Here is a 14,783-nt window from a genome sequence, read left to right on the forward strand (position 1 = left end):
CTGACCTTCAGGATCACATGGAAGTTTTACTTTTGTATAATGCTGATTATGAAATATAATGGATGCCGTGCATCTGAGTAAACTTTGGAAGGTCAGTTTCGTCCAAAAACATTTGGTCATAAATATCTGGATATACATGAGAGAGCGTCTGTTTTTATGTGTAATGCTACTTAGCTTGTAAAGGTGTTACTGAGAAATGTAGTCCATGCTGTGTAACCGGTGTAGTTTGTCATTAACAACTTGATGTGTTGTGGCAAGTGGTCTCGTGGTTTTCCTATTTTATCATGAATGTTGTGTCTGTGAGTTTAAAGAGGTGCTAGTTATTCATTCAGTGGTATTTTTAGGACATTTTACAGTGCTGAGAAAAGCTCTACATCGCCAGTTTTTTTCTATTTTGACTGTATGCACAGTGTAGTGTTTTCTATGACTCAAAGAAAATGAAGTAAAATAAATAATTGGATTAAAAAAAAAACATGACTCAGAGGACTAAATGGAGTTTTTTGTGTTCCGTACCTAATTGGATAACATGGGAATTTATATCTCTTTGGAATTAAAAAATAAAAAAACACACATAGCAATGAGCTCCTGTTTTATGCATTTGGTTCTTCAAACAAAGCGCTAAAACGCCACATTTAGCAGAAAATAACCTCCCGCTTCAACCCAAATATGAGATCAGAGCAGCACAAAATATGAAATGTTTATCAAAAATAATGCAAACAAAACATTTGCTTGCTCCTTTAGCAGAACACATCCAAAATCAAAACATTTCATTTTTTAAAAGTTTTATAGGACAATAATTGTGCATGAATTGAAAGGGTGCACGAACATTTCACAGCACAGAACCAACAGCAAGAATAACTGGTTCATAGAAATAGCAGACTTTGGAATTGCGAGCATAGTTGTTTACTATATAGTCAGCTGAGTTCTTTGTCAGATCAGGAATAAAAAAAAATGTGTAGGAAGTGGTAGTCTGGAGAAATAAAACATCCTTAAAGAAATCTACACTGAATTAACCTTTGAGCTTGGAAACACATGAATGAGCATCCTTCAGGACTGACAGTTCAGATGCTACAAAATGAACTAAATGAAACCTCCATGTATGACCTGACTTTCTGTAAAACCGTTTTTGATTGCTCTGTGAACTTTAAAATGTCAGTTAAAAAAACATAAAATACAGCCCAGATGAAGTTGTACATAGTCTGTAGAAAATCTCACATAAATCAATGTACAACCAGATGTCATTCTCTTCAAGGCAAGAAGCAGCACACTCGGACCGGTCCACTAGTGGTCATTATGGAGGTTGGAGGAAAATCAAAACAGCCAGGATTCAGTTACGCTTCTTGTGTCTTGCACCGACCTCCTCTTGTGACTCTGGGATACACTGGTATCCAATCAGCATTCCTACAATGGAGAAACCTAGAGCACATGATGATGTTCAAATACCTTTGAAACCAAAGATTTGATCATTTAAGAGAAAACTGTCAACATATGTCCCATCATGGTCCACACTCACTTGCCACAATGAGAGGTGCCATGACCCCGATAGTCAGAGGGGCAGTTTTGTAAATGAAGGCTTCAGACAGGAAGTGGCCCAACGCCAGCACAAATGTCCACAAGGTGACGTGATACAGCCTGCAGGAGCCGGGAGGACACGCAGTAAGAACATACAGTATGAAGCCTGCCAACAGAAACGAGGTGCAGGAAGTGAGGAGCTGTCTTACGTTCTGTTCTGGATATCGATGGCACAGGAACAGCGGATGATCGACGACAGCAACGTCCAAATACCAAATGTTCGAGCTTGGAGACCATTCACTATAGGAAATGAGAAGTAAACAGAGAATCAGGAATGAGGGACCATGATATGGGCTTTTGTATATCCTAGTCTGCCTAGACTCATTTCATTGACACATTTTTGATAAACCCTGATCGGTAAATCGGCTGAGCCAATGTTTGCTTGACACAAACACTGCTATCAGTATATGTTGGCAGATAAATAACAATATGTTGTGATCAGGGTCATTTAGAAACCTTGTCCCCTTTACATTGTCCACCAGAGAGCACTTACATGTTTATCTTTTTAACAGCGAAAATGTACCATTTAGTAGTAAACATATCTTTAACAACTATATTAAAAGGTATTTTTATGAAAAACATGTATTCCGGTAATGGTCCACCATTGACTATTCCATCAGATTTTTTCCTCACAAATATTAATTTTGGCCCCTGAAATAAGATATGATACAGTTGCTTTTTTTCTTTACTTCGTTGGGATTTTGGTTATTCTAATAGAGAGATATAAAGCCTGAATGTTGTATTAGCAGCTGGATTCAAATTTCAGACATTTCCTTTTATTCAATCCCATTTCATGAACGTGCATACATTTTTGATCACCCACTCCTCAACACTTGACAGCACCGACATCATGCTCAGATGAGTGAAAAATATGGCGACGTGACATTTAATGTTGTCAAGCTGTGTAGCATCCATTACGTTGTGTCAGCCTGGTTTGCTCACCAAACTCTGGTGCGCCTGTGTAGAGCTTCTCTGACAGAAAACTGTGATCTCTGAAACTCTGCACGGTGTTTCCCATCGCGATGACGGAGACCATCAACAACCAGCTCCGCAGCACGTTCAGAAAGCGACCCATGTTTTATATCCGCGAGACGCACCTGTCAAAGGAAGTCAGTGTTGTTGTTTATCAACGCAGAGTAATGCCATATGACAGACAGATGAACGGATGTCTGCTGTGTGTTAACAAACTGACACATCACAGGAAAAACAGAGATATTCAACAATAACTAACGTGACAATAGCAGGCTAACGACGACGTAAATTAACGAACGAGCCGATTATGATACAAAAATAGTATATTTACCTGGTGGCCTCTACAAAACTACCACGTGGACATATTCCTGAGAGAAAGGACTGAATATAAAACAATTAAGTGGGATTCAAGCCAACGGTGTTGTGTTTTCAATAGTAAGTCGTTTCCTCTTGGACTGAGGGGATGACCAATAACAGAGTTTAAGAAATGGCTCCATCCAGTCGTACCATTCATATGATTGGCCCAAACGAGCTTTCAGGTCCCGCCCACTTTCTTATCCAACCAATAGAAACCAGACAATTCGGTCACCTGTGGACTGCAGGCTAGGCTGCGTTCACACAAAGAATAAATATCGGACGGCAGAGTACTCTGTGGTGACTTGTGTCTTCGTTAAATCGGTTAAAGTAACGCTTGAGGAAGTACAACGTAAGGAACTGCTAAAGGTGTCACGGAGGGAAAAAAACATTCGAGTAACGTTAATCCTACCATAATATCCGCAGAGGAAAACGTTGATACACTGGTTTAAGTATTACAGTTTTTAATTCAGTTTATAACGAATAATAATCAAGCAACATGCACATCAGATTTGATTTATTTTTCGCATGTGATCTCGTTTAAACACACAACCACATACATCATTATGCGCTTTTTTCATTTGACACTCCCACGTCCCACCACTGGGTGGGTGCACAGAGATGCAATGCAAAATTTGGTCAGTTGGACAAATATTCTTTTTCCGCGACTGCGCATGCTCCTTGCTCTGTTGCTACACAGTTGTTGTAGTTACCAGGAAGATTAACCGCGATGATCAACTGGCCCTGCTGATAGCAGCTAGCTAGCAGTAAGCAGGAACTCAGCGATAAAGGCAAGTTTACGTTGGTCTGTACTTCTCTGGCATCGTAAAAACGTCTACTTAACTCTCAAACTAAGCAGACCTGGGTAGCTTCCCGTAACTAAAGTAACATGACAGTAACGTTGACCTTAATTTGTATTTAGCTAACGCTTGTTTGGCTGTCTATGGGCTCTCTGTCTGGGTTTAACGTTCGTCGTAACGTCTGCTGTCCCCTGTAACGTCAATAATACTACATGTAGAGCTGTTCCCGACTAACTTAGTGCTAAATGTGTAGCACTGTTTCAGGACTGAACGAATTTACGTTATGTGTTACGAGCCGTTGTGACATGGTCATTGATAAAACTACGATTTTGCATGAATGGGCTGACGTTTGTTTGAACTGAGTTGAACTATTTATGTTTTTGCAGTCGGAGGTGGTGAGCGTTAGGTGCCATGGTAAGACATAGACACTTGATGCCGAGAAGATCTCACCGGGCAGCTCGTCCTCTTTCACTGTGAAGATGCCTGCTGTGATCCGGGATAAGGAGGACTCAGAGTCCTCTTCAGAAGACGAGTAAGTATCAGCTCATAACATTGGTCTACTGTAGAGTCACATAATAGTTAGTGCCCGTGTGGTGTACTGCAGTCAGCATGCAAACTCACCTCAGAGTCACCTTAGTGTTGATAAGCCTTTAAATAGCAGGTCTGTGCCAACTTTTACATTAAAACACAATGACTTTCTAAATCAGAATGTTTATTCTTGTGCTTTACATTAAACCTACCTATGTCGTTTCACTAGTGGGAGTATTTTGTCTTCCAAAACACGCTCCTCCCTAGATATGTTTGCATGTCTTTTATAACAGACAGTTGTAAGCGGAGGTGGAGATGAGTAAGATAGTGTTCACAGTCTGTGCAGCTTGTGAACGATGCTGTCTGAATTACGCAGGTCGCCGGCAGTGTCAGTTAGGTTCTTAGCCTCCTGATCCTCCGATAAGACCTCAACTCAAGATTTCACTCCAAATACTAAAGTCTAAATGTAACACCATGCTAACCAAAAGCAATATCTTTTTGTCCCGCGGCTGTACCAAAGTCTTTGTCTTTCCAATTTACTAGTTTATTGATTGTGTAATGTGATCTATGCAGGATTACAGGCTAGGCCCTGTTAAATAATTTATGCAAAGATACATTTAGACAAAATGCAACCTCCAGCTTTCATTTTGCATAATTGATGAAAGATTGGCTGGTCGAGAGAGAAGAAGGTCTAGCTCTAGATCATAGCACAGCAGCAACAGTTGTGACTATGTTAACCTGTCCCTGCCAACTAATTCCCTCTTAAGCTATACTTAGTCGTGACGTTCTGAGAGCTACTGCGCCTGCTTTTAGTCTTATTTCCATTTCCTGAATTAGTTTTGATTGCTTTAGTTATGGTTTAACCTCCAGTTGACCAGTGCTCTTTTTACTGCATTGAGATGCTACCATAGCAGTAAAGACATGCGATTCCCCCCCCCTTCCCCCCAAAAAACAGTTTTCTCACACACTGCTGCAGTAAAACACTTTGCTTTAATGTTACAAAAATGTAGTATTTCCAGTACACCCTGTCTGATTTAAACTAATTACCAAACAAGCATCGGCTGCAAATTTGATTAAAATCTTCTGCTCAACTCTGACTTGAATGTCACTTTTTTTTTCACGGCAATTGATTTTCATTTACAATAACATAACGTAGATGTTTATGACAACGAGCAACCTTAAAAAATGCAAAGGACGACCAAGTGTTGCAAGCAAATACAGGAGGCACATATCACACATACAGACAAACACATCTATGCACAAGTACATGTACAACGTGGCATATTTAGCCAAATATTTGCAATTTAAATGGTCATGCTGTCCTGAAATATTACTGTGGTGACAACGATTTGGCCTTTTGTCTTAGCCCTTAGCCTTCACATCTTGTATCTTAATACTCTTGAGTCTTTTAAGGGTGTGTAGCAAAGCCACATCGGTGGAAAAGATATACACCACATAGTCTGACATGGGCAGCGATTGTTTACATGCCTCTCCACCGAAACGAGACCGGTCGTACCCGATTGAGTTCTACTCCATCGTCGTGCTACCTTATCTTATTCTTCGCCCCTGATAAGCAGGCTGAGTCTGGTACTATCAGATAGTCTGCAGTTCGTCAAGGGTGTTTGTGAGTACAGTACATGGGTTTGTTTTCCCCCCCAGAACCTCCTGAACATGTGTTTGGTTCTGTCTTTTTCTGTCCGACTGAAATAAACGGCAAACTACCCGTATAGGTTCGTTCACATCATCCGGAAGTGAACGCCATAGCACAGAAGTTTCTAGATTATCTTATTTTTGACAGTTCTGTGGGTCCCAGACTTTTTGGACATGTAGAAACTAACTGTCAGTGTGTGTGTCATCTAATTGTGTGTGCACCAGAGACCATCCCTGCATTGCCTGGAGTGGCCTCAGCAAGACCGTCCCAGTTCTCTTGTTTTTCCCCGAAGCTGCTGTTTCAAAAGATGGGAACATGTGCTCCACAGGAGGTACACCACAATATGTTGAAACTACACAATGACTGTGAGAAAAGTGATGATAATATTGTTGACATTTGGAGCCTCCAATGAGTTGGATACTAAGAATATTTTGTTTACCACAGAGCGATATCATATGGCCTTCAAGATTGTGCGCACAGAGAGTCGCCTGGTACGAGGACTGCTCACCAATCATGGATTCCATGAGGTAATGTTCTGTGCAGAATCATGCTAATTTAAAAGATCAGCCTACATTTTCTTTCCAAAAAGCTGCGTTTCTCAGCTGCACATGCTACTTATGTACCTCTCTGCTGTGTAGGATAAGAGATAGCAAGGCTGTTTTTATTTCCTTTGACTAATAATGCCGATGTCAAAGCCCTGGAATGCACCCACGGCAAAAAAAACAACCCCAAATGACCTCAAGAGCATTAATCCCGTTTTTCACGAGGGCACACAATCCCCATTATTGCTCTTTCCAAGCAGTTACAATTAATTCCCTTTTTATATCATTTCAATGCTCCTTGACTCCCGCTAACCCATCATCAAAGGCAGACGAGTGTCTACCACAGCCGCGACAGCGCCAAACTTTAATACGCTTTTATTGCAAACATCTGGCTCTCCCGAGACACAGAGCAGCCATTTGAATGCTGCCTCCTCACGAATTGTTGGAATAAAACAAAACAAAGCAGATAAAATAATGTCAGGGTGATGAAAATCTGTGAGTTGGCTTTTCCCTTTTTTGTAATAATTTCCGAAGAGCCGGCGGTGTTTCTCCAGGTTGTTGGTGGAGTGTCTCACTGCTTCTTCGATTTAATTTAACTGAGCTGTCATATGTGATGGACATCAGAATATAATACTGCTGTCTGGAAACTCCACAGAGCATTTTCAGCATGTACAGCAATGGCTCGGTTTTATGCTATTTTTAACGACCCTTTTACAAATGTCATTTGCTTCGTGTGCACTGAATCCAAATGATTTGCTCCGTCGTGTTAAGTGAGCTCAATCATTCTGTCTGTTCTTTTTTTCAGGTTCACCCAAACAGCAATGACTTCAACCTCATGTGGACAGGATCTCACCTCAAGCCTTACTTACTACGCAGCCTGCAAGACTTCCAGAAGGTCAACCACTTCCCACGGTAATAATAGAGTTCTCCAACGTACGAGTGCATTGCCACTGTTTTCGGCGTTATAAATATCACCGCCGACTGAGCCATTCAAAGCCCGTCAGTTCAGGCCGTGTGTTTGGGCTGGCTTCCGCTGCAAAGCGCATTTCGTTTTTGGCCCGCTGCCTCTCTGAAAACATGAAATGAATCATACTGCAGAGGGCGATCCATTGCAGTTATGTATTGCATATATTTTGTGTTCTGTCAGTGTTTAAAACTGGAGGCTCTGCCTATTTCCAGGTCATATGAATTGACGCGCAAAGACCGTCTGTATAAAAACATCCAGCGGATGCAGCAGACTCACGGCTTCAAAAACTTCCATATCGTTCCTCGGACCTTTGTGCTTCCCTCTGAGTACCAGGAATTCTGCAGTAAGACGCGCCTCACATGATCTTGTTTGTGAAAGTGCACCTCTCTGTTTTCAGGCATTGCCCATTCTAAACGTTAAACATTTTGTTCTCTCCTCGTCTTTCCTCCCTCAATCTCAGACTGTTTTGCAAAGGACAAGGGCCCCTGGATCATAAAACCAGTGGCATCTTCAAGAGGGCGAGGCATCTACTTGGTCAGCAATGTGAGTGATTTCGCTCTCTAATACTCGTTCCTGACCTTTTGGTCTGACTTTGTAATTCATTCTCCTCATTCAATCTTGATTTGAAGGACTTTCTGGCTTTTCAAGGATGAACCCTCAAGCTCACACTTAGTTTTGCTTAACATAGATATGTTTTTTTCTTTTCTTTCTTATTAAATCTTATCCCTTAAAGGTACAGTGCGTAGCATTTTTGGGGATCTATTGGCAGAAATGGAAAATGATATTACTTTAGTGTATAATAATGTGAAGATAAGAATTGTGTTTTCGTTCCGTTCCGTTCCGTTTCGTTTCTTCAGTAGCCCAGCACGACAAACCAAACACCGCCACTACATAAGGCCATTCACGTTTTTGTGTCGGCGACTGCAGTTCTCCTACACATTGGCACACGGGAGACGTTTTTATTACTTGCCTTTTGTTTAAAAGAGTGTGTAAAACAGCGCTGAACACATTCTCTAACATGCACATTGGAAAGAAATTAGAAACAAATTTGGAGGATAATGATTCTGCAACTACTTTGCATACGTTATCTGTACGAGTAAAGCGTTGAGTTAAAAGAAGACTTTGACATCTGGGTAAATTCACATACTCACAAACCTGTAGGATAACTTTAAGGCTACGCAGAACCAGATGGTTAGCTTAGGTTAGCACAGACTGGAAACAACTCATCTTTTAGCTTTGCTTAAATTTGAACACAGATTCATATTAATGACAGAGCTAGTGGGAGTTAACTGTAAGCATCCTGACTTAAAAAAATACTGTGTGAACTGAAACAGTTGTCCAGATGTTATTTGTGTGTGTGTGTGTGTGTGTGTGTGCAGATACAGCTGTCTTTGAAATAAGTCTCAACCGGTGTTTCAGACATTAATAAGCTTTGTGGAGTGAATTGCACTCTTCCAAGGCCCGGGCTTTTGGAGGAGCTCAACAAGGTTCTCACTCTTGGAAAACATATGCACAATCCTTCTTCTTCTCAGGCATTTTATGAAACAGTGGAAAGAATGTCAGAGTGATATTTGGAGAGAGGAAAGAAATACGGTCATTATTTTGGTTCAGGTTTTCTCTGAACTGTAGCCAGCACTGAGGTTCCCCCCCCCCCGCCCCATCTCTTCTCAACTTCGGCACCTGCAACACATTTCAACCTCATAAATGACCCATCTCCCACCAGCAGATTGTGTTTTTATAGGCTGTTAGAGAATGTTGACCCGCTACGGCCAGTGTCGCTGCAGTCTCCGACTCTTCTTGTTGATTCTTTGATGTTAATGGTTAACAGCAGTGTCACATCATCTGTCTGGAATTCAGCGTTTAATGCTGTTGTATGTGAACGAATATACAGTATGGAAATGTTGTTCATGCTGTTGAGAGATGTTGGTTGAGTTTGAAGTCTCACTTCATCACTTTAGTAAATAACATACACTCTCAGTTGTTAAGTTGGTCAATTCATTTACCCTCCATACCAACTCATCGACGCTTTGAACATGTTAAGATGATTATGATCGACTGCCTTCATCTGCATCATCGTGTTAATGATGTTGTCTTTTATCTGTTTCTGTTCATCATCTGCAGCCAAATCAGATTTTAATGGATGAGAACATCTTGGTGTCTCGCTATATTAATAACCCGCTACTGATAGACGGTGAGTTCTTCTTCTTCTTCTCCACTGACAGCCACGTCTTCATTTGTAAGTAGTCGGTGTGAGTGACTCTACTTTTGGTTTGGTTTACAGAGTTCAAGTTTGATGTGCGGTTGTACGTGTTGGTAACATCATACGACCCAGTCCTCATCTACATGTATGAGGAGGGCCTGGCTAGGTGAGCTGTGTGAGGGTTTGTTTTTTTGCGTTGTTTGTGACATGATTTGGGAAATACGATCACCCGGCAATACGGTGGTCGCTGATCCTCTTGGGGGTAAAATAACAAATTCAGCACTGAGTGAAATGAGTTTAAACGGTGGATTGTTGCTTCGACCCTGCCCGGTGCTCCGTCAGTGTCCAGAAGAGGGCAGCCTTCACTCTGCAGACCAACTGTTGTGCGCCGTGGCGGTGACTTTGAAACAAAGCGCTCTATTGTTCCAGTTGTGCTCATCAAATGTTACTGATCGTGTCATTGTTCAAAGATCATTTCTGACGATGACTTTGTGTAACTGTGCTATATTTATCGGATGTTCTTACTTAAAGCAAGGCTTATTTATTGTCAGCCACAGGTAGGCCAGGAGAAGTTAGATGAGTTATAGAAGGAGCGGCCCTTCGCTTTGGTCTGATAGAGGTACGTGCTGGAAACAAAACGCGACCGCCCTCTTCTTTGCTGGCTTGATTAGCAACAATAATGTGGACAATAAATCACCGCCAAATTCTGAATCCCGCTTTTATCTCTTGACATTCCTTCAGGTTGTGTTGGTATTCAGGTACACTGTGCGTGCCAAGGAATTCTCAGTATTGCACATGTGGCATCCACTCCTCTCAAACACTGCCAGAAGCTAATCTCTTCCTCCAAAGTGCCCCCATCATTCAGCGAAGTGTCAGCCTTATGAATGTAGGCATTATGCCGGATATATATGTAGTGAAATTGTTGGATGACAGACGTTTTTTTTTCTTTCTTCTTCTTCTTTCTTGCACAAATACACTCTGCCTGTGCGCAGGTTTGCCACCGTCAAGTATGACCGGACTTCAAAGAACATTAAGAACACGTTCATGCATCTCACCAACTACAGTGTGAACAAAAAGAGCAGCGATTATGTCAGGTAACTGTGAATGTGGAGCTGTTACGGGCAGCTCGATTGACTCGTCCACTTGTTAGAACTCCAGCGTTTGACGTGCGTTTCCTTCCTTTCAGTTGCGATGACCCTGAAGTTGAGGATTATGGGAACAAGTGGAGTATGAGTGCAGTGTTGAGGTATTTGAAGCAGAAGGGGAAGGACACCACATGTGAGTCAAAGCTTCGTTTTTATTCCCTTGCTCACCCTTTTCATGTTTATATGTCCATGCATGTTTCCCCCCCTTTAGATTCTAACAAAACATGCAATTAACCACAACATAAGAATCCTATGAGAGTGCTACAGAAAGTCATCTCTGTATTTTTGTCTATTCCAGTGCTGATGAGACAGGTGGAGGACCTCATCGTCAAAGCAGTGTTGAGTGCTGAGCTGCAGATAGCCAACGCCTGCAAGATGTATGTTCCCCACAAAACAAACTGCTTTGGTAATCATTTCGTATTCTTCTTCAAATGTTTTTGACCTCACAGAGACTAAAGCGATCTAGTCCGCCAAAGTTGAACACGTTTACACCCGATGAGCAGGGGTCGTCCTTCAATCAGAGGATCGGCGGTTGGATCCCCGTCGATGTGTCCTTGGGCAAGACACTTAACCGCAAATTGCTCCCGTAGGCTGTGCCTGCTGTGTGTGAATGGGTGTGAATGATTAGTGTCGAGTTCTGATGGGCAGGTGGCACCTTGCATGGTGTAGCCCCTGCCATCAGTGTATGAATGGGTGTGAATGGGAGAATGATGACATGTAGTGTTTGAGCGCTTTGAGTGGTCGGAAGACTAGAAAAAGGTGAAATACATCCAGGACAACAAAATGAAACTCGAAGAGAAGAATTGCAGCTTCAAAGTAATTTCCTTTAAATGAATTTCCCCTTTTTTGCTCACAGTGCAGATACACTCACACACACACACACACACACACACACACACACACACACACACACACACACACACACACACACACACACACACACACACACACACACTACCCCACCCCTCACATTTCCTTTCAGTTTCATATTCATTGTCCAGCAGTTCCTCGATACTATTTCTACACTGAGCCGAGCTGAGTTCCTCAGTGTGGAGCCTTCCTGCCCGCTGCTGCCCTCTGACTGGCTGCCGGGCCGTGGAGGGCCTATTGACTGAGGCAGGACTTTGCTTTCTCCTCTCTGTTGCCATTCAGGTCTGCCTGTTTTAGGCTGACTGTTTTCTTGGCTGCTCCTGCCTAGCAATGGGCTCGTGTGAACTCCATTTTGGAGCCATTACCCATGTTAGTGTTGGCACTAATTGTCTGCTCTCTCTCTCTCTCTCGCTCTCTCTCTCTCTCTCTCTCTCTCTCTCTCTCTCTCTCTCTGTGTCTGGCAGTCTCTCTGCGAATTTGGAGTTTGAAAGCGAGCACGTTGGCCAAGCCTCCCTCAACACCGCTGTCTCTTTTTCCTCTTCTCTCGCTGTTTCTGTTTGTTTATGATTCTCCTGCTCACACTCTCTTTCACCTCTCAGATGTTAGAAAAATAAAGGAATTTGCAGTTGTGACAGGCTTCTGTAGACATAATAGCCCCCCTGATTGGTGGTTGTTTGGGCTGTAGCAGCGTGGACTCACACCATCAGACAGTCGCCTGCGTAAAGATGCTATCTGCACTCTGAGCATAACTGCTAGCTGGAAAGACCACATTAGCCCAGGGTGTGAATGTGGACCATGCGCAGGTATTTACGGGGAAATGTGGCTTACCATGCCGCAACCTGGCTCTCATGCACATGTGGTGGACACGAATAAACAACCAGATGACACATATTTGGTGGAATGGAAAAACAAGTTGGCCCTTCTCATTCATTCACTCATTCAGGTAAACCTGGAATCTTTGTTAACACACATCCCCATGCCCCAATCACAACAATGCTTTAAACGTTCAGTGATAAGCTTGTTGATGACACGACACTGTCTGGTGCCGTCTCTTGTGTCGTACATTGTGCAGCTATGGAAGCAGCAACAGATCATATTTCTGAATTAATATTCCCTCTTGATTTATTTAGATTCTGAGTCCACAGATATTGGATATGAAATGAAACCATGAGTAACAACATCATTACCATTAGCTTTGAGGGTGTTAACATCCGCGCATGTTGAAATGTAATACGTAAGCCTATAGAGACCTGTATGGACATATATACTACAGCAATGCCACTCTGTGGCACGAAAGCAATTAGGTTCTACACCTTTTCTTAAGATATATAATACACTGTGGTCTGCTGTGAACATGTCCATTACCCTACTTCAACCGTATCAGTTTACTGTTGAATTTAGTCAGATGGCCCCAAGCAAGTTAATTACAGCATTCATGGTTCTGTCTCCAGGATTAAGTTTCCAAAGACAAGACACTGACGGTTCCAGAGGACCACCCCCGTCCTGTCTCTGTGCATCTGTTTCTCCCAGTGTGCTCATTGAGTATGTATGTATGGACAGTACAAATATCGAGACATGCAGCAACCAGAGTAAAGCACGGGTTTTACAAACACACAGGTCTGTATAAGCTTATAATCAAACCCACCCAAACCACCAAGGAGTCATGTTCAGTCTGCCGTTGTCAGCGTCGGCTCTCTTTTGGGAGCTGCACACATATCCTGACTACTTTCTCACTCCTCCTGCAACCTAAAATGCACTCGGCATTCATCCAGGGCCTCGGCAGCTGCCTGTAATTGTAAACAGGTAAAACATCAGAATGCAGGGCCAATGTGCCGATAAAAGCAAGCCATTGTTTAGAGTTTTTATATGGTCTTCTGCTTGTCTGGAAGTGAGCCAAGCAAGATCATGACGCACATTATCATCTTAATTTACTGGAAATTGTTCCCTGCCATTTTAATGTCTATTAATGGCTTTAATGCTATGTTTATTGTTTTCAAATGGGATTTCTTCCCTCTGTGCAAATTGCACATCCGTATCTAAATGGGCATACTGTAACACAACTTTTTTTATAGCTCCGTAATGTCTCATGTGGGGAGAAATAAAAACAAAAGATTTTTCGTTTTACATTGGTAAGAAGTGTGTGTGAGAGAGAGAGAGAGAGAGAGAGAGAGTGTGTGTGTGTGTGTGTGTGTGTGTGTGTGTGTGTGTGTGTGTAGGTGTGTGTGTGTGTGTGTCTGTGTCTGTGGGGAGAAAATGCCACCCATGCAGCTACTTGCTGTGTGATTAATGGACAGGCTTTCTGCTGAGGGATGCTGATTACGAGATGTTTTGACTAAGATCTGATTAGCCAAGCCAAAGGCCTATTTTATTACACACAAAACATTCCACTTACTGGTCCTGTGTTCCACTGAACGTCCCTCATTAAGTGCTGAGTGTGGTCGGATCCCCTGTCTGTGAACCACTCTCCCTGTTTTACATTTGTCAGACACTCCCACACTCCACTGCAGCCTGTGATGACAGTGTCTCTGCTGCATAATTCTAAAATCTTTTAAAGAAGGATTCATGGACTGGGTACAGAGTGCTAACTTTTGCTTTAATTTGTTGTCCTCAGAGTGTTTTCACGATTGTGTCTCCAAACCGCTCCGCTGTGCTCCCTGCACCGACACTAATTCATCTCAGAATGATGCAAACCAATGAAGAAAACACACATGAAGGAACTCCTTCATGTTGCTGTTGTTGTGGGGAGCCAGGGTGGGGGAGATTATTGTTTTTGGGTGTCTGTCTCTTGTGGTGAAGTTTCCAGCAGCGTCCATCCAATATAAAAACAGCTCTGCATCATCTTTTCTCATCCTCCCTCTTTAATGGGTGTGATGTGGATGTTCGCTGCTCTCCTTGTCTGCGATGCTTGTTGTGGCCTCTCTGTGGGCACATTTAACAGCGGCAGCGGTCGAGCCATAGATAAACGTGTCTAGCAGTGAGCGGCATGGCAGGCTCATGGGGCAGGAGCGGCGTCTGCTCCTAATTGGGGGAAAATGAGCGGCACATGGAGCCTGCTTGTCGGGGCTGGTGAGGCGGTGTAACACCTCCCCATTTTCCCCTGTTGTTGTGGTGCCACTGGTGGTGAGGCACTAGAGGCTCAAACCCATTTATTACAGTGCCCTGTTCCCCAGGACTAATGCATA

General features: G+C 42.7%; 2 protein-coding genes across 2 annotated transcripts in view; one reads left to right on the plus strand and one right to left on the minus strand.

Moving 5' to 3' along the window:
* Positions 1–655: 655 nt before the first annotated feature.
* On the minus strand, positions 656–3,005 carry erg28 (ergosterol biosynthesis 28 homolog). The gene is made up of 5 exons (XM_079286319.1): positions 2,876–3,005; positions 2,515–2,669; positions 1,722–1,812; positions 1,514–1,632; positions 656–1,416 (listed from the first exon to the last, which is right to left on the minus strand). The coding sequence occupies exons 2-5, from the start codon at positions 2,645–2,647 to the stop codon at positions 1,328–1,330; spliced, it is 432 nt and encodes a 143-aa protein (XP_079142445.1). The 5' UTR covers positions 2,648–2,669; positions 2,876–3,005; the 3' UTR covers positions 656–1,327.
* Positions 3,006–4,177: 1,172 nt separating this feature from the next.
* Positions 4,178–14,783, plus strand: part of ttll5 (tubulin tyrosine ligase-like family, member 5) — a gene marked incomplete at its 5' end in the record, with an annotated part of 40,072 nt that continues 29,466 nt past the window's right edge. The window contains 11 exons of the mRNA XM_079287249.1: positions 4,178–4,230; positions 6,102–6,208; positions 6,322–6,404; positions 7,225–7,331; positions 7,599–7,729; positions 7,847–7,929; positions 9,508–9,577; positions 9,668–9,752; positions 10,579–10,680; positions 10,773–10,864; positions 11,030–11,137. Coding sequence (XP_079143375.1) covers positions 4,178–4,230; positions 6,102–6,208; positions 6,322–6,404; positions 7,225–7,331; positions 7,599–7,729; positions 7,847–7,929; positions 9,508–9,577; positions 9,668–9,752; positions 10,579–10,680; positions 10,773–10,864; positions 11,030–11,137 — 1,021 coding nt within the window. The remainder of the gene's footprint in view (positions 4,231–6,101; positions 6,209–6,321; positions 6,405–7,224; positions 7,332–7,598; positions 7,730–7,846; positions 7,930–9,507; positions 9,578–9,667; positions 9,753–10,578; positions 10,681–10,772; positions 10,865–11,029; positions 11,138–14,783) is intronic.

The sequence above is a fragment of the Melanostigma gelatinosum genome (genome assembly GCF_949748355.1).
Source record: "Melanostigma gelatinosum genome assembly, chromosome: 16".
Taxonomy (NCBI): Eukaryota; Metazoa; Chordata; class Actinopteri; order Perciformes; family Zoarcidae; genus Melanostigma; species Melanostigma gelatinosum.

Bases quoted from the DNA above. Each gene is read 5' to 3' on its own strand.
- erg28 (XM_079286319.1), bottom strand. From the start codon at position 2,647: ATGGGTCGCTTTCTGAACGTGCTGCGGAGCTGGTTGTTGATGGTCTCC. The intron at 1,633-1,721 runs GTAAGACAGCTC...CGGCTCCTGCAG, and splicing joins ATCGATATCCAGAACAGAAC to GCTGTATCACGTCACCTTGT. The intron at 1,417-1,513 runs GTGAGTGTGGAC...CATGTGCTCTAG, and splicing joins GGCACCTCTCATTGTGGCAA to GTTTCTCCATTGTAGGAATG.